The sequence below is a fragment of the Eubalaena glacialis genome, chromosome 18 (assembly GCF_028564815.1).
Source record: "Eubalaena glacialis isolate mEubGla1 chromosome 18, mEubGla1.1.hap2.+ XY, whole genome shotgun sequence".
Lineage (NCBI taxonomy): Eukaryota > Metazoa > Chordata > Mammalia > Artiodactyla > Balaenidae > Eubalaena > Eubalaena glacialis.
Window position 1 is genome coordinate 10,266,925 of NC_083733.1, and position 18,579 is coordinate 10,285,503.

At 45.7% G+C, this 18,579-nt stretch overlaps 1 protein-coding gene and 1 non-coding gene across 2 annotated transcripts in view; both read right to left on the minus strand.

The window, feature by feature from the left end:
• Positions 1-18,579, minus strand: part of VAT1L (vesicle amine transport 1 like) — a 157,715-nt gene that overhangs the window by 68,699 nt on the left and 70,437 nt on the right. The window contains exons 5-7 of the mRNA XM_061172851.1: positions 15,198-15,301; positions 12,986-13,041; positions 9,145-9,339 (exon numbers count right to left, since the gene is read on the minus strand). Coding sequence (XP_061028834.1) covers positions 9,145-9,339; positions 12,986-13,041; positions 15,198-15,301 — 355 coding nt within the window. The remainder of the gene's footprint in view (positions 1-9,144; positions 9,340-12,985; positions 13,042-15,197; positions 15,302-18,579) is intronic.
• On the minus strand, positions 16,725-16,835 carry LOC133079252 (U6 spliceosomal RNA). The gene has a single exon (XR_009698131.1). It is a non-coding gene; the product is annotated as a U6 spliceosomal RNA (small nuclear RNA).

Consider the following 18,579-nt stretch of genomic DNA (forward strand, 5'->3'; position numbering starts at 1 on the left):
GCTCTAGCCTATTATCATATGCCTCATATTGGCAGAGAGCTTTACAGTTTGCAAGGGTTCAACACATATCAGCTCAAGTGATAGCACAATAAACATAAAATCCTTTGCAATAACAGGGAACGTGGTAGTAGCTCCATTTTCAATGGATGAAAGGGGTGCTCAGGAAGGAGGATGGATTCCGGAAGGTGAAAGTGAAGGCAATATCCACAGTGTGTTTCCCTGCCGGGATATGACCTTTATTCATGTGTTCTCTCATTTAAATTATGTTCTCCTATTCAAATGATCTTGGCCTGCAGAACAGTTGTTTATCCCTCTTCTCTGGCCTAGCGAATAGGCCAGAATCTGTGATGAACACATCAGGACAGATACCTCGGAAAATATTTGAAAACAGTCCTTCTGATGCCACCGTGCAAATAAGACATAAAAAGTGATTCCTCCAACACCTAGGAAGGCAAACAGAAGCAAACAGACATGTCCATTTCCAGCCTTTGGAAGCAGCAGAATCTCATCTGGGTCGTGTAAAAACACAGCCAAGAGCAGTCTGCACTGACCCTGTCCCTGGCTCACAAGGAAACCCAGTTTTGTGATGTGTTTTCAGCCAAATGACAGGTGTGAAAGCAAGAGTGATCATTTCCTTCGTAACGGATGTGTATTCAGAGTTGAGCTCCCAGACCTCTTAACAAGGAGTGGAAGTACGTGTCCTGAGGCCCCGGGAACCTTCTGCCCAGAGCATCCTGTGTCCTCCTTGCTTGGTACCTTGCCTAAGAGTCCCTGACCCCAAAGACCTCAACTCCGTGGCGGCCACATTTGCAATGCGCTGTAAGAGCAGCAGTTCATACTATCCAGTCAGCTTTGGGTTCAGCACCTTTTAGTTCCTCCAAACTGATGGAAGGTACAATTATCTTCTCCATTTTCACAGGTAACTGTCAGTGAACATGTCAGTGAGGGCGGCAAACCCTTGGGACCTGAAAGCAGGGGTTCCTAACCAGGGGTGGGCGTCATGGCAAGACTGGGGGATGTCGGGGATGTTATGGCAGAAGAGTCAACACCGTCCCTACGTCTTGGCAGGTGGGCAGGAATTTTGCAGGAGGACAAGGACGAGGGAAGGGCATGAGAGGTGGAAATAAGAGCACGGATAAAGGCGAGGAGGCAACAGACTCAGGTTTCTGAAGAACCACAGTGGTCCAGTGCGGCCGGAGGGATGGAAACAGTGGGCAATGGGTGGGGGCTTCCACCTACCCCACCTCCTCCCAAGGCCGGCCTTCCTGGCCTCCCCATCACTCTGTGTTCAGCCTCATGCCTGTTTTTTGAGGCTTGGATGCTCCAACCTCCATCTCTCTCCAGCTTCCAGGCCTTCCCCTGGGATGTGGCGCATGCTTGGGTGGGTCACACCCCCATCCAGCTACCCTCCTCCGGGGCTCACTTCCCACTGGTGTGATCGTCTGGTTGCTCCTTGTTGGATGGACGGCCTATTAATTTCCAATCGCTGCTTTGGCAAAGTACCACAGGCTTAGTAGCTTAACACATCGCAGATGTGCTCTTACAGTCCTGCAGGTCAGAAGCTTGAAATGGGCCTATCTGGGTTAAAATCAAGGTGTCCACAGGACTGTTTCCTTCTGGAGGCTTCTGCTTCCTTGTCCTTTCCGGCTTCTAGAGACCACCTGCATTCCTTGGCTTGTGGTCCTGCATCACATCACCTTCCCTCTGCTTCCTTTGCCACATCTCCTCTGACCCTAGCTCTCCTGACACTCTTGTAAGGACTCTTGTGATTACATCAGCCCCACCCACGTAGTCCAGGGTAATCTCCTCATCGTAAAATCCTTAATTTAATCACATTTGCAAGGTTCCTTTTGCTATATGAGGTAACATATTCGAAGACTGTGGGGATGAGGATGTGGACATCTTGAGGGGGCTGTTGTTCAGCCTGCCGCAGATGAACGTGCTGACCCAGAGCTGTGACTCACTGTGCTTGATCTGTTGGATAGTTAGAGCACGGTGAGCGCTGGCGCGTGGCAGGGTTGGGGGCATGACTGAATTGCAGAAAACACGTGAGCAGGGCATGCTGGGAGAATGTGCGTGGAAACTGGGAATGTGTGCGCGAGCCGGGGGTGATTATGTTGAAAGGGGGACATGCAGCAAAAAAAATAATAAAAGGGACATAAAACAAACATAGTGGTTACTTCTGCAGCCTCAGTTTCCTTATCTGAAAACTGGGAGGATGGACCAGGCTGAATGTGCGGCTTTATAAGGCCATGCAGCTAGAATATTAGTAAGGACTGAGGCCAGCAATCTGACTTCCCAAGCTGTACCTCTTTCCCATCTCCCATGTCCCCTTATCCCAACCTTAAATAGCCCTTCTCTCTCTCTCCCCCTCTCTGTGTGTGTATAATTTATTGAGATACAATTTACATACCATACAATCCATTCATTTAAAAGTGCACAGCACAATGGTTTTTAGTGTATTCGCAGAGTTATACAACTGTCATTAATTTTAGAACATTTTTATCTCTCTAAACAGAAATGGCCCCAGCCCTAGGCAACCCCTAACCTACTTTCTAAACAGCCCTTCTTTGGACCCAGCACCCCCTGGCTATTTGCCAGCCCTTTTTTCTGCTCAGTGCCCAATGGGAGGCTTATGCTGGCTGTCAGACTGTCCTACCCACGCATTCTCTTCCTGACCCTCTGCCTTCAGACTTCTGCCCTCATCATTCTACTGAAAGGCTTTCTGAAAGGTCAACAGTGACCCCGGGGCCAAATTCAAAGGCTTTGCCGCTCTGTACTTCCTGACTTGTCAGCAGTCCCTGACTTTAACGACCTGTCATGGTGGTCCCTTTACCACTGCCCTGCCCAGGACGCCTCACCTTTTGCCTGCTGTGTGAATGGTGGGGGATGCTAGGGTTCTGTCCTCACCCTCTTCCTTCTGCAGGAGAGAAGTTAATGCCCACGGTCTGAACGCCAGCTTCGCCGTGCACCAGCTGTGTGAGCTTGGGCAGCTGACTTCATCTAAGTCCACTTTCCTTATTTGTATCTCAGGAAGAGTAACAGTACCCGCCCCTCGGGGTTATTGTGGGGACTAAATGCGTTAATTCATAGGAAGTGCTTGCTGGGAGGACTGCCTGGCACATATGAACAGGCCACGCCCAGTGTTTGCTAATATGATTGCGTTGCTCCTCCTTTTGTTCAACTGAGTTTATTCATAGCCATGTTTTCTCAATAACTTCTATGCATCACACTTCCCCGGGGTTCAAATTTCCATTAAATTCAATTACAAGCAGGGGCTTTGGGCAAGTATAGCTTCCCCAGAGCCTCACTTCTGTGACCTGTAAGACGGGGGTAATAGTAGCTGGGTCTTAGGGTTGTTGGAGAGTTTAAATAACTTAATACATGCAAAACATTTAGAACAATGCCTGCCACGTAGTAAATCCTCTAGAAATGTCAGTAGCAGCAGTAGTTGTAATTATCCAGCCTTCATCTCTCACCTCCATGTGATGGTGGGTTTGACTTGACCGTGGACATCACTTGCGTGTTCTACCATCATCTTAAACCAAAATCACATCTGAGCTCATCAATTTTTTCACGGCAGCTTCTATCACTGCTAACTCACATCACACTGTTGGCACCCCCAGTCCTGGTTTCCCAGGTCAAAAGACCATTGGTCATCTTGCATCTCCTTTGTCCTTTCTATCCAATTTTCATCCTTCCCAATGACTCACATTTGCTCATTCCCTCCCATTCACTTCCCCCACTTTTGTCTGGGGCTTGCCTACCCAGGTCTGAAAGTCTGCAATGACCTCTTGCCTGCCCCCAGTCCATCCACCAAACCAAAGTACACATGATACAAAATACATTGCCCACTTCCGGATGATGCGCCTAAGTACTCTCCCTACCCCCAACTCTGCCCCTGAAGGAGCTTCTAAATCTTTAAAAAGGGTCTCCACAAGCCAGTCGCCAACTGCCATAATTAAGTGGGACTTTCCACGGTTTCTCCTCGAGTCTTTGCCTCTTAGTTTTGGTTTGGGTATATGTTTCAGATGCTTGGCTTCTTTCTTTTCAGTCTGGTGTTGGAGGGGAAGCCTGTGGCTTCTTTAAAACTGAAAATCACACCTCCACCCATCCTTCTCTCTTGAGTCATCCCATCCTCCCTGTTTCTATTTCAACATTAATCTGCCTTTTATCCAGTCAACCTCTTGCTGTGTCAGCTAAGGGTCCCTATCAAGCTCAGCACCACATTATTTTTCCTTAATTTATTCTTTTAGGCAGACCCATCTCTGTATAGGTTTTGTGATGTCATAGAATGAAAGACACATTATAATTAAGCCACAACTATTAACATGAAAGGAAAAATGTGGGGGACACATAATGAGGGATTGGAGCACTTAAATCAAATAAGTGACTGCATTTGGTCAGTGAACTTCACTACAGCCAAGGCAAAGAGAAATATACAAGGAAGGGCATAATTAACGTAATTTACTAAAGGTAATCATGCCACATTGCTGGGGAGACAAATTTACCTTCAAACAGAAGGATGACATCATCTCATAGACCAGCTCTAGGAGAATTTCTGCAGTGATGGGAACATTCTTCCATCTCTGCATGGTCCAATATGGCAGCCACTAGCCACATGCAGCTACTGACCACTTGAAATGTGGCTAGTATACCCAAGGAACTGAATTTTTGATTTGACTTAATCTTAATTAAATTTGAATAGCCACATGTGGCTAATGGTACCATAATTGGAGAGTGTAATCACCGATTTTTATGTAAATTATGTTGTAAAGTATCTTTAATAGAATATTTCAAAATTGCCAAGATCTCTCTGCAACCCTGTATCCATTTGCTAGGGCTGCCATAACGAAATACCACAGACTGGAAGGCTTAAATAACAGAAATTTATTTTCTCACAGTCCTGGAGGCTAGACGTCCAAGATCAAGGTGTCAGTGAGGTTGGTTTCATTCTGGGGCTCTCTCCTGGGCTTGCAGATGGCCCTCTTTTCACTCTGTCCTCACATGGTCTTTATGCAAACATCCCCGGTGCCTCTTTTTGTCCTAATCTCTCTTCTTATAAGGACACCAATCAGATTGGATAAGGGTTACCCAAAGGCCTCATTTTAACTTAATTATTTCTTTAAAGGCCCTATCTCTAAATATAGTCAGATTCTGTGATATTGGGGGTTAGGGCTTCAACATATGAGTTTGAGGGGGGACACAATTCAGCTCATAACAGAGCCCTCTGTGCACTATTAAACAACAGACAGGTAAAGGCATTTTTGATCAGAGGCCACAACTGGATAGTTCAGGTGTGTATCTTTCTAGCGACATACTTGGGACTAGGATGGGCTTCTGGGAGTTGGGAAATCAAAGGGTGTCATATTCCTTAGGCCACAGTCTCTAATAGCAATCCGCTCACCCAGAATGTCAACTCACACTCCTCTGCCTGGCAGTGAAGGCCCCCAAGATTTGACTCCATTGACTGAACCAGCCTTCTTTCCTCTCTTCCTTTATTCCTGTTCCTCTGCTTTGTTCAGACCTCTCTACCCCATGTACCTCATACTCACTCCTGCTTCTCTGATTTTGTTCACACTGTCCCTCCTGCTGATAATACCTTGTTTTTTAACTCCAGCAGCATCCTAAGAATTTATATCCTGCTAATCTCAACCAAGACCCACCTCATTCTCAAAACCATCTCTGAACATTCAGTCTTCCTTAACATCATTCTCTCTTGTTTTCACATCCAGTCACACTTGAAACAAACACCCCATGATTGAAAATGAAGTTCTTCTCTAATTATTTCTAGGTCTTAGTGTTGTCTCTGAAACGAAATCATAAACGCAAGGGTCAGGGAACAAGTGACCTATCCCTTCTGTAGACTTGACATCCTAACATAGTACAAGCGCATAGTAGGTGCTCAATAATGTGTCTGCTGCTTGGTTGACAGACGTAAGTATTTTTTGTCCCTTTCCCACCTCTGAACTGTTTTTCCAACTTTATGTACAGCTGCATATTTAGTATCTGGAGCAAACCTGAGGCTGCAGCATATCACTCACTCTGTGTATTACATTTACAATAAAGTCAAAGATAGATGGCTAAAAAGAAACTCTAATCATCTCTGGTATTATTAAATCTTCTAGTCTGAGTTCTCAGAGAGCCCAAGAAAATTTTCTTTAATCCCTATGGGCTTTCTATTCCATAGATGAAGTTATAGAGCTGGCCTGAGAAGCAATTTTGTGAAATCATTTACCAAAGGGGAGGGGGGAAAATCATTATAGTCCTCCTTTGGAGGTTTGCAAGTAATAAGCATGCTCTATTCTCTTCAAGCCCAGAAGAGCTACGTGGGCTTGATAAATAGCTAAGCTTGGCCCACCTGCAGCTCTAAAAAGATGTCTGTAAACATTACAGAAGAGAACCATCAGAAAGTTGGTGGGTGTTACTGATGAGTGGCTGTGGGTGCTTTTGTTGGCCAACAGGGCAGCAGCCTTCTTTCTCTCCTCTGTGAATGACTAGTGACCTGTATAATTCCTTTGTTTTCCTGGTGACTGTCTTAACCGATATGGCTTCTTTTAAAGCAGTGGTTTTCAACTAGGGAAGGTTCTGCCTCTCTCCCCATCCCACCTGGGGGACATTTGACAATGTCTGGAAACATTTTATGTTGTCACAGCTGGCAGTGGGAGGTGCTGCAGGCATCTCCTGGGTAGAGACCAGAGATGCTGCTAAACATCTATCTTCCCTTGTCCCTTTGCTTTTGAGGGTCTCTCTGCCTTGCATACTCTTCTTCCAGTTTTTTCCTCTTTCATGTCCCAGTTCAAACAACACCTAGCCTTCCTTATCGAAAGCCACTCTACAGCATGCGTTCTCAGTGGGAGCGGGGCCACCCCCAAAGGGGTAAAAATGGATTCTTGGAGGATTTTTAAAAATCTTACTCTTCTAATGTATGTAAAGCACAAATATACATACAGGACATAAACAGATAGATGATAGGTAGGTAGGTAGATAGCTGGTGTATCTATGGTACTAAAATTTCATAGAGGTGGTTGATTAAGAAAAAAAAAGTCTAAAAAAGCTCCTTAGGGGGCAATAATGAAAAAAAACGTTGAAAAATATTGCTCTGTGTCTCCCCCCTCCACTTACTCGCCAACATATTCCCTAATTTACCTCCTTCCAGAACTTACTGCAGTTGGAGAATACCCTACTTATTTTTAGTTCACTTGAGTATTTTCTGCCCCTCCCCACCCCTCTGAAAGTGAGCTCCTTGAAACTCAGGGATCTTGGCCATCTATTTGCCACTGTACCCCCAACACCTGCACATTGTCGGGCATGTAACAGATATTCAATCCATATTTGGTGATTCAGTTGTGTTGTAACCAAGGAATGATTTCCAGTACTAAACCAAGGACCCACTGGGCCAACCAGACCCCTCTTCGATTTCAACCCTCACTTAAATGCTACAAGATTCGTTGGGTCCCTTTTGGGCAGTGAGCTTAAGTCCCCTTCTTTCCTCTATGGTCAAGTTAATCTCTTAGCCCTGGTCTCAAGTAGCTCAAATTTTCTCTCCTCCCTGACCTCTGAGACCCAGCCACTCTGCAGTCCAACCCTTCTCTATTCCACTGACATACCATAGTGAATACCATATGGATGTTTGACCCATTGAATTAAAACATTTGATCCATTAAATTAAAACATTTTGACCATTAAATTAAAACATTTTCAAGTATAACAATAGGTTAACCATCTTAGAAATGACACAACAGAAGGAATGTATGATTATCTGATTTGATTTAGTAACAAATTGAATTACAGTGAGCATATGCTGTAGAAAAAAGACTGGAAGGAAGCAAACCAAAATATTAACAATGTTATCTATCTCTGGAATGTGGACTTGCAGTTTATTTCCTCCTTATGTTTTTGGCTAATTTAGGAATTTCCTATAATAAGCATGTATTTCTTTTACCATAAGAAACAAAGGGTTTTGGTGGTCGAGTTTTTAAAGTATCATTCATGATATTGCTGTATCAGAGAGGCGTATATAGGCCTGATCCATGGATCCAGGACCAGGCATCTCTGATTACATGGTGACTCCCACAAAGCTTTTTTGGGGGGGATTTCTGTGCTTAGGAAAGCCATTAGATTTTGGCCAACCTAGTCCATTAAGCAAATAACACCTGCTTTCTTGCCAGGATGACAGCCACTATCTGTTCCATGGAATTTTATATTTGTTAAGTGTTTCAAAGGTGTCCGTGACTCCCCAAAGTACAAAAACGTACTTTTACTGTAAGACACTCACCCATGCAAAATGCAGAAACCAGCCAAACGAACAAAAAACACACTCCCACATCTTTCTCAGGGGCTTCATGGCTCCCTGACGCCAAGGTCATGACATCCTGACCTAGGAAGATTTCTTAGTGGAATGCCTCTTGAAACCTAGACCACATTTCTTCATTTTATCCTCACGGGCAGCTACCGTGACTGGCTTCCCAAATGTCCAAAACTTCCCTTGTCCTGAAGAATTTTCTAGATGCTGCCTCTTCCTAGCACATCTCCCCTGAACCAGTATGGTCAGTTCACACTTCAGTATCCTTAAAGGTGACACAAGGGGCTCTTAATTTTTTTTTGTGATCAAGGAATGCTTTCAAATACTAGAACTTTTGGCAGATCAGTTAATAAAAAGACTCAGTCAAACTCTAGATCCAACAATTCATTAATAATTACAGTGCCCAGGGTGACAGCTAACAACGTCTGGAAGGGGCTCCAAGCATCCGGGCTTGGCACACAAATCATTTCAACTCTGAACCATTGTCCGCCCTGACCTTGATCTCACGTACCCACATGGTGAGGATATAACTGACGCTGCACAATGTACACGCTCTCTTGTAACCAAGGTGAATCGTACACACCCATCAAGATTTGATGACCTACCCGGGAAGGGTTCATGGCATGAATGGCATGTTGACACACGTGGTTTGAGAACCACTACGAAACTTGAAGTATTTCTTACATCCAAAGCACTCTATACTACGGGACAGTGACTTTTAGGACCCTCATTTAAAGCAAACAAACCTGGAGAAAAATCACTTAATAAAAGATCGGATCTGGCTGCCCAAAGCTGACTAAAAAGACAGAGATTATTCGCTGGAGAAACATCATCCTTACCTCCTCCAGGGCCCACAGGGAGTCCACCACGGGCTTGACCTTTTTCTGGTTGTAGAGCCCAATGAGCTTGTCCACCACTCCTCGAATGAGGCCAGCACGGCCCTGTTTGAAGAGCAGGTTTAGAAGGGAAAACCCAGCGATGACTTTGTTCTCTTCGTATAGCTTGATGGGGTTCACCTTCTCAACCTGCCACCACTGGAAAGAGAGAAGGTGTGGGTTACAAGCAATCAATGCCAGGCCATGTTTGTAGCGTTGCAGGGAGACAATGGGGCTGCACTTGGGTGGATTCCAGCTGCCCAGCTGGTAGCTCTCGCTGGTGTGTTTCTGTCAGCACCTCTTTGGCTGGGCACTGCTACAGGTGCACAGTGGTGCTTCCCAGAAGAGCTCGGGATGTAGGTGGGGCACAGCCCTTTACAAAAACAACTCCTAGACCACCGGTGATCGGAATGTTAAGTCACACGGCTGGGCCCATCAGATCTGGAGTTGAATCCTGGCTCTACAATTTGCTCCCTGTTATTCTCTGTGCTTCATTTTTCTCAGCAACATACAGTGGCAGGATGCTGCCTCCGAGGTTTCCTGGGAGAATTTAGCGTAAAGCGTTTGGCTTAGTGGATGGCGGTGGTGGTGATGGGGCTGGTGAAGGGAGCGGGGAGGGGTGGGGGGACGTGGTGGGAGTGATGCCTCTGCCTGCGCGAGCAGCTTTCCTTGGGGGAACAACAGCAAGGCTGGAGAGGTGGGTCAAAATGCATCAGATAAAGAAGAGGAAGGAAGCATAATATAGGAAGACAGAACAGCATAATGGAGCGATGAAGCCACAGTGTTGGAACTACATCGATGGTTCTCAACTGGGGGCGGTTTTACCCACCAGGGACATTTGGTAAATGTTTGGGGATGTTTTTTGTTATAACTCAAGGGGGGAATCAACTGGCATCTAGTGGGAAGAAGCCAGGGATGCTGCTAACCTACAATACATAGGACAGGTCCTCGAAACAGAATTATCCAGCCCCAACTGTCACTAGCACTGAAGTCCTAAGTGGGATACCCACATCTGGCACATATGGCTCCCATATTTCCTGTCTTTCATCTCCCACTCCAGACATGAAAATAAGTAGATAATCCATTAACAAACTACAGAAATGGTGATCCAACTGCTTTGTTCTGATTTAATTGTGTTTCTTCTGGGGCTGGTTAGAATTTAGAAATTCAAAGGTCCAGCTTCTAGAGGGTGCTAAGAGATCAAAATGTTTAATAGTTTAATATAGAAAGCAAAGAGGAGTGTGATGGACACTTAGGAACATTTATAATAGTTATGTTATCGGTGTGCTTCTTTTACATCCTGCCTCCTTCCAGGATTGAGGAAGCTCAAAAAAGTAAAACATCTTGTGTTTTTTAAGTGGGGAAATCAGATTGTTGGAAAATAAGTGTAAGAAAGACAGGTTGTAAACAGGGACAAGGTTCAGGGACAAGGGACAACATTTTTTACCAAAATACGCTCCCCAAGGGCCTGGGGGCCAGCTCTTGGAGAGATATGTATTTGGCGGTGGGCTGCTTGCCACAAAAGCAAAGGTAGAGAAATGATTAGTAACTTGATTCACAGTGTATTTGCAGCGCTTCCACAAAGCGTTTGTGAAATGAAATGCTTGCCGAAGCTACAATTGCTGCCCAATTGTGTTTGTGTTCTAGAGCTGAATGCCTGGTTTTGAATCCCAGTTCTGTCACTCGCTAGCTGTGCAACTTTAAGCAAATCACTTAACCTCTCTGTGTTCAGTTTCCCTACTGTACCTCATGGGGTCGTCATGGGGAATAAATGTGTTGATACATACAAAGTACTTAGCTCAGTGTCTGGTGCATAGTACGTGCTCTATAAATATGAAATATTTTTATCACCTTAAGTTGGAGAGAGATTTTGGATCGAGCGAGTAAGAGCTCTGGATTTGGAGTCAGACTGCTCTCGAAATGTTGACTTCATTTGCTATTATCGTCATCGTTAGGATCTAAAAGCAAATGGCATGTGAACACAAGCTCCGTAAGAGTTTTAAGGGGGAACATCATTAAGATAGCTGAGTGAGAAATTCCTGTGTGATTCCAAATATGCCTTTAATTTCTAAGCCTTTCTCCAATGTATAGAAGAAAATGCCTTTCTAGAACCTTCCAGAACAAAGTCATCATCCCACTCCTCAGCATGCCCTACCTTCAGTTTGCTTCTAACTGAACAACAAATACTGAACCCGGCCTCTGAAAGGGAACAGTCTTCATTCTTGACCTCCAACTACAAAGCCTTCTGGTTAGTTGGCACCCTTGCTTTGAGCAGGAGAGTCGTACCCTCCATCTTGGCTGTTTTCACGAGTGCCTTCACTGAACGTGGGCACACTGCAATTATTTCATTAGCGCTGTGTGTTGTGATTGTGCATGTAGGGGAGAAAGGGAAAACACTTCTTACAATTGTATGTAATTTGGGACCAATTTGGTTCCCTAGAGCAGGCCGTCAGCATCGTGTTAATTATAGCCACAGCAACAAAACAGCTGCGAGTGACACAAAGCCTGTCTTCAGGGGACACGCTCCAGACAGCATCCTTCATTAGACTCCGTTCTTGCTCCCCTGTTTATCCCGAAGTTGCGATAACCTTGACCTGAACTTTAAAGCTCAAATGCAAACCGAGGCCCTTTAATTCTAATCTCACAGGGCAGGGAGTACTAATCATTCCAGAATCAGGGAGTGTTTGGAGATGAAGCCTTTGGCAGCCAGTGTTGGCACTTTGGGGGCATATGGATATCCCACAGTGCCACAAAGAGTAAATTCTAATCCCCTTTCCCTGGCTTTGCCTGACCGCCCTATTCACAGTGCTTCCACCCCATTCTGCTGTCTTCTACTTCAGCACCCTGTTTTCATCCCTTTCCGAGATTTTATGACTATTTACAATCATCTTATTAATATGTGTTACTTATTTCATCATCTCCTTCATTAGAACGCAAGAGTCGCGAGGGCCTCACATGCACCTGTCTCATTCGCTGTGGTATCCTGGTGCCTGGCACAGCACCACAAATAGGAGGTGCTCAGAAGGTGCTTGCAAAGCGAGTGAACCCATCAGTGCCTCACTGGCTGCAGAGGAGGCTAAGAGGAGAGAGGACAAAGGCAAGCTCTGATGAGACACGGCGGCCCCCTGTGGTGGGGACAGGCGTCAAAATGGAAGTTCAAGCCCAAATTAGTTTAATTCTAGTAAGTGTGGCTCCAGGTGGGAATGTAGACCTGAGGAGCTTCGTGGTGGGGTGAGTGCCCAGGGATGCAGCTTCTCAACTGCAGACACAGTAACCACTGTGTTCAGAGCATGAGCACGTAATAAGCTAGCGGTTCACACACTCGCCTGTGTCAAAAAGTCACCCCAGGAGCGTGCGGAAAGTGTCGAGTCCTATTGTCTCTCCAAGCCAGTCAGATGGGGCTACAGAGAAATCTCAAGTAGCCCTAGAGACCTGGTCAGAAAGTGGCCAAACTGAAAGGCTGGTCTCTCCGTGGACCAAGTAAAGTGCACTAATGCTAAGTTTATTCTTGACCAGGGATTAAAAAGACCAACACTTAAACAATCTCTGTTGAAATCAAAATACAGTTTTCTGGAGTTTCTCGGGCACTCTCATTTCTCTGCTGCATTTGGACAAAAGTGGCCCAAGTCACAGTCCTGTCCATGTGTGGTGAGCAGGTTGAGAATGCAGGCTTTCTTGCAAATGAATGATGCAGATGAAGGACAAGCAAGATTTAGGCTATTCGGTCCACGTCCTTGGATGGAAGAGCTTACAACATGCCAAGCACCACACCACCCGCGTACTTTAGACGTGCATGGATACTTACTGATTTTGCAAAGCTAAAGAAGCTCTTGGTCTCTCCAGTCACCATGTTGGATGAACCTGCAAATGGAAGATTCCCAAATCAAGCTAACGAAAATCAACATCTCTTGGTTTGCGTGGAAGAATGGCAGTTGTCTGGCCCAGAACTGTCAAGAACTTGAAAAGAAATTTAGGTCAGCCTTGGAAAAATGAGGGAATTGGAGGGGGTGGGTGGCGTCGAGTTGACTTAATTTTAACTAAGTATCACTGGATCAGAGAGGAAGTAACATTTCTCAAGGTGACTATTTCATTACTTTGGACAACAGGTCACGTGGCAAAAATGTGATTTAAGCCAACATTCTAATAAAATGATGAGTTGCCGAAATTTCTTGTTGGTTCCATTCTCTGAGACCGAGAAATGAACTCCTTTGTGAGATTACTTTATGTCTTGAATTTGATTTCTCGGCAAGTGAGGGGCTTGGGGAGCTGACCTTGGCTGGGCATTTAAGTAGTGGAGAGAGGCGGGGCTGAATTAGAATTTAGATGGATGGAAAGATGGGGTAGAGAGGAGCAGATGAGGGTGAAAATAGGTTCACAAGCCAAGGAAATGGTGTGACCCATGTGTGAGTTCCAAAGAGGTCTGGGCAGAAAGGTGAAAACCACTTGAGACCAATGGTGTGGGGAACGGAGGCTTGCTGATGGGAACAAGCAATATTCAGAGTTAAGACAGGAAGTCGAGTCAGGAAAGATTCCCTAACATGCTCTTACAGAAAGGAAAAACCCCTTTCTGCCATTCTGGGTTGGGCGGGGGTTAAGAGATACTATACCTTAGTGGTGCCTTTTCAGCGACTTTCCTGCCTTCCCCCCACAGATTTGGGAGTAAGTTCCTCTCAGAGAACCATTAAATGAAAAAACAATGTATGTCTTAAACTTAGTTCTTTGGCCTTGGTAAACTAGTAGCCAGTTAATCACTGCTTCTCCTTTTATGGGGTGACTTTTACGGGGTACAAGCTTCACAGCACTAGGCTTTGATTACTTAGTCAAGTAATTGATGTAATAAATTAGATACTCGTGATATGATCAAGTTGTATACACCAAAATGATGTCATGGAACTGGGGCAAAAATAGAACCAGTAAATGAATAAGGATGGATAAAATGCTCATCTGTATTTGACTCACGTGTTAGTCATAGCCAATATCCCTACACTGACATTTATAGCTTCTCTTATCAATAGTAATAATTTAAAAACTGTGCATCCACCGCTAAAGACTTTCAAATACATGGCCACTACTCATAATGCCAGAATACTCCAGTAATGAAAGTTTCTTCCTTCTCTTTCTGTCACAATGATCTGATGATGACAAAATGATGCTTGACTACTTATACCTCTCAGATATCTCTTTTATAAGCTTCTCAGCTAATAGTAGGGAAATGAGTGTTTTTTTCTGAGTTATGTGGAACTAAGGCTCAATTTTCTACTCTACTTCCACGGGACAGAGTGCCAAAAATCTCAAGCATTGGAGAACTCCAAGATCATTTGGCTTTGGAATGTGACATCTGGCTTCAGATATGCTTTTTTCTTTGCAGAGACTAATGTTTAAATTGGTTTACCTGCCTATGACAAAGAGAAGAAGAAGAGGGGGGAGAGGAGTCTCTGGGGTCTCATTCTGCTGGAGAAAACCTGCTGCCAGATGTCTCTCATGAATCCTCCCAAACCCAAGAGCATATAAGTGAATGTAGAGGCAGACATGGGCTCTATCCATCCGGGGCTTCTGTCTTGATTGGGACATACAGGAGTCGTTTAGAGGAAGGAGATTCTGTACCTTGCAACTTCATCTCCAAGAGTGAAGTTCCTCCCTTTTAAAACCACCACATCCTAGCCACTCTTCTCCATCCTCTTATGGCTGTTTTATTGCTTCATTTTTGGAACCTCCTTTGAAGCTATTAGTATTTTCCACCTGTGCCACCTTCTGTGGGTCGAGTCCCATCTCGTCACTACCTTGGCTTGGCCTTGCTTTATTTCTTTTAGAATGAGAAATGCTCATGGGGTAATAGGGCAGTAGGCACTTTTATAATTGAAAACAGTAGCGATACTATAGAAAACATTAAAATATTAACACCACCCCCATCTCATTACGCCAACATATCAACACATCTCATTTTTCAGAGCCCTTGTAAGCACACGTGTGGTGCTGCCTGTCGCCAACCATGTCCCCTGCTTCTGTTTAGCGCTCACCATATAAAATGTAGGTTCCCAGTGGTTTGAGAAGGCCGAGACCTTTTCCAGTGTTGTCCCCACAGAGGCAATCCAAAACAATGTCCACTCCTTCAGCAGAGATTCTAAATGGGGAGAAGACAAAGTAAAATATTGTAACCTGTCAGGGACCAAACTGTCAATCCCTTTTCCTTCCTGTGTCATACTGTTTACTGCCAGAATCAGGAACAGAGAGAGCTCTGGGAGTAGAAATAAATAGGGCAGAAGCCCGGGAGGTGGATGTATCCTCCTGAGTCTGACTCTCAGAATTGCACAAAGCCACAGACAGCTAAGAACCTGGCTGGTGGTGCCAGCAGAGCACATCACAGTCGGTCTAGCCACCTCGCTCAACTTCTCTGAGCCTCAGCTTTCTCCTTTGTAAAGTGGAGCTAGTGGGACTTCCCTGGTGGTCCAGTAGGTAAGACTCCGCACTCCCAATGCGGGGGGGCCGGGTTCGATCCCTGGTCAGGGAACTAGATCCCACGTGCCTGCCACAACTAAGAAGTCCTCATGCTGCAACTAAGAAGTCTGCATGCCGCAACTAAAGATCCCGCATGCTGCAACGAAGATCCAGCATGTGCTGCAACTAAGACCTGGAGCAACCAAAAAATAATAAAAATAAATAAATTACATAAATATTTTTTTAAAGTTAAAAAAAAATAAAATAAAGTGGAGCTAGCATGTTTCTTTGTGCTAAGAATGAAGTGAGGTGGCAGATGTGGTGCTTGGCCCATTGCCAGCCACATAATAGTTGCTCCATAAGTCAATCAACAGCTCATATTTGTGGAAATTGGGGTGTGTGCCAGGCTCTGTCCAAGGTGCTGAAGAGTGATAAAACCATCAAGCTCCCTGTCTTCATGGGGCTTCTGGTCTACCAGGGATTGGCTTTCTTCCCTCTCCACCTCCCTCCTCAGTGAAGCTATAAAGGCACGTTAATTTAACTTGCAAACTTCTATTTGTCCAATCTCCAAGTTCAACCTATAAACATACCCCTAGAGGAAAAGGGTTAAATAGAGAGGATTTTCCTACAGTGATGGAGGGCTCCAGAGGGAATCCACATTTGTACTCTATTAGGAAGAAGATCCCTTCTTCCATTCATTTATTTATACATTTATTAATTCACTCACTCATGTACTTAACAAACATCTACTGGGCTTCTTGGGTTAAAAGAGATTATGCAGGAGGGGCGGTAGAACCGGAAGGCTCTGGGGATTGTAGGGGATATATTCCTACCCACAGAGTTCCCAACTCTGGCTGGGCCCTGCTCTGCTCAGACAAGAATGGCACTTCCTCAGGCTTGTGCCTTTGCAGGGTTACCTTGTCTTAGCACATCGCTCACTTTTTCTACCCCCACCCTCATCCCCCAGCGAAGTTCAGGAACTGCCACTAACTGACGTCAACAGCTTTGTCCAGAGTGTCACCAACTAGGAAATTACACATGCATCTCCTGGGTTCATACACTAAGTTGACTGCTCCAAGCCCCTGAGAGCTGAGTCTTTTTTTTTTTTTTTTAATATGGAACGCCTCACGAATATGCGTGTCATTCTTGTGCATGCTTGTGCCATGCTAATCTTCTCTGTATCATTCCAATTTTAGTATATGTGCTGCTGAAGGGAGCACCTGAGTCTTGGTATGAATGTGCCCTTCAAAAGCCCTCAGGTCTTAACCAAAATCCAGCCCATTACAAAGCCTCTTCCAAAGTGATCAGCTTAGCTTCCCACCCAATAGAGTGCTTATCTCATAGGTGTGTCCGTTCAAGTCCCACCTGTAAATTCATAACCAGGGAGTTAAGCCAGTGGATCTCAAACCTACATGTGTGTCAGAATCTCCTGGAGGGCCCATTAAGATACAATTGCAGTTTGCCCTCCATCTCCCTCTCCTCCTAGCTCTGCTGTACTTGGTCTGGGGTGGGGCCCAGGGAGCTGCATTTCTGAGAAGTTACCAGATGCTGATGCTGCTGATTCCAGCTGCACACTTGGGAAACCCCTCATCTAAACCAGTTACTCAGAGGTCCAGGCAGCCTTTTTTTTTTTTTCAGTAGTAATTAATTTGTTCCTTAAATATTTAGCACTGGCACCACACTAGGCACAGGGGGTATCATGGTGAGCCCACACAGATTTGATTTCTCCCCTTTTAGAGGTTACATTAGGCAGACATCAATCAACAGTTAAACAAATAAAAATTAAATTGAAAGTGAATGGGGTCTAGTGCCACAAAGGTACTATGAAGCTGTTTAAATTGAGGGTTTGCCCAATCAGGGCTGCCAGAGAAGATGTCCCTGGGGAAGTGATGAGTGGCAGTTGGAGGAGGTAGGTAGGGAAAGAGTGGTGGGAACAGTGTTCCAGGCGGAGGGAACAGTATGTGCAAAAGCCCCATTCAGGAGGAGCCTGGTAGGCAGGAAGACTGGAGTAAAGAAGATGCGAGGGAGCTTGCTGCATGGTGAGGCTGGAGAGGCAGGCGGGAGGTCTGAGTACAGACTCTGTGGGGGGCTCTGGGCTGGGCCGCAGACCCGCTGATCAGGTCCCCACCTTGCATCATGGGCCGGGTAGCTCTGCACCTGTTTTTCTCACTTTGACCAGATCCATTTTTGCCAAGTTTGCTCCCTCGTGTGGCAGTGAGCCCTCCTGGGCCATCAAGTCCTCCCTGTGAACTTCATTTCCCTAAGATCTCTCCCCTTGCCTGAAGGATGCCGCCCGTGCTTAGGAGCAGCCTCCCAGATGCGAGGCTGTGCACACCTTCCAGGGAACCCCCGATGGACCCGCCCATTCTCTGCTCCTCATTTCTTGCCTGATGCTCCTCATACCCGTATTCTGCTTGTGGGTCCACGTTCTCTCCTCTGCCAATCACATCTCCTTGCATTAGCTGCCCCGCCTCGGCCTGTTGCTCTCTCCTGTGGACTATGGTTCTGCAGAAATGCAGGGCAGGCCCACAGCAATGGGTGACCATAAGCTCTGCCCACTTCCCCATCCTCACCTCCCACTAACCACGCCAGACATTCTGACCTTCTAGCTATTCCTAAAGTCCCACATTCAGGAGCACCTACTGTGTGCCAGGCACAGCGCTGAGCCTTCCTAAGTCTCATCTCATGACACCTCATGCCAACCCTGAGACTCAGGGCCTTTGTTATACCCATTTGATGGATGAGGAAACTGAGGCTCAGTGGGGTCAGGTGACTGCGGGAAATGGGCGGACCCTGGTTTGATCCATCACATCCAGAAACCAAGTGAGGGCCCCAGAGATGGAGTAGGGTTTTATAGGGTGGGCTGTGGCCAGCCCAGGGGTGACCACCACTGCCACTTCTAGCTCCCAGCGAGGGCTGAGCAAAGCTGGGGGTTGCTCCACTGGGCTTTACACTGGAAGGAGA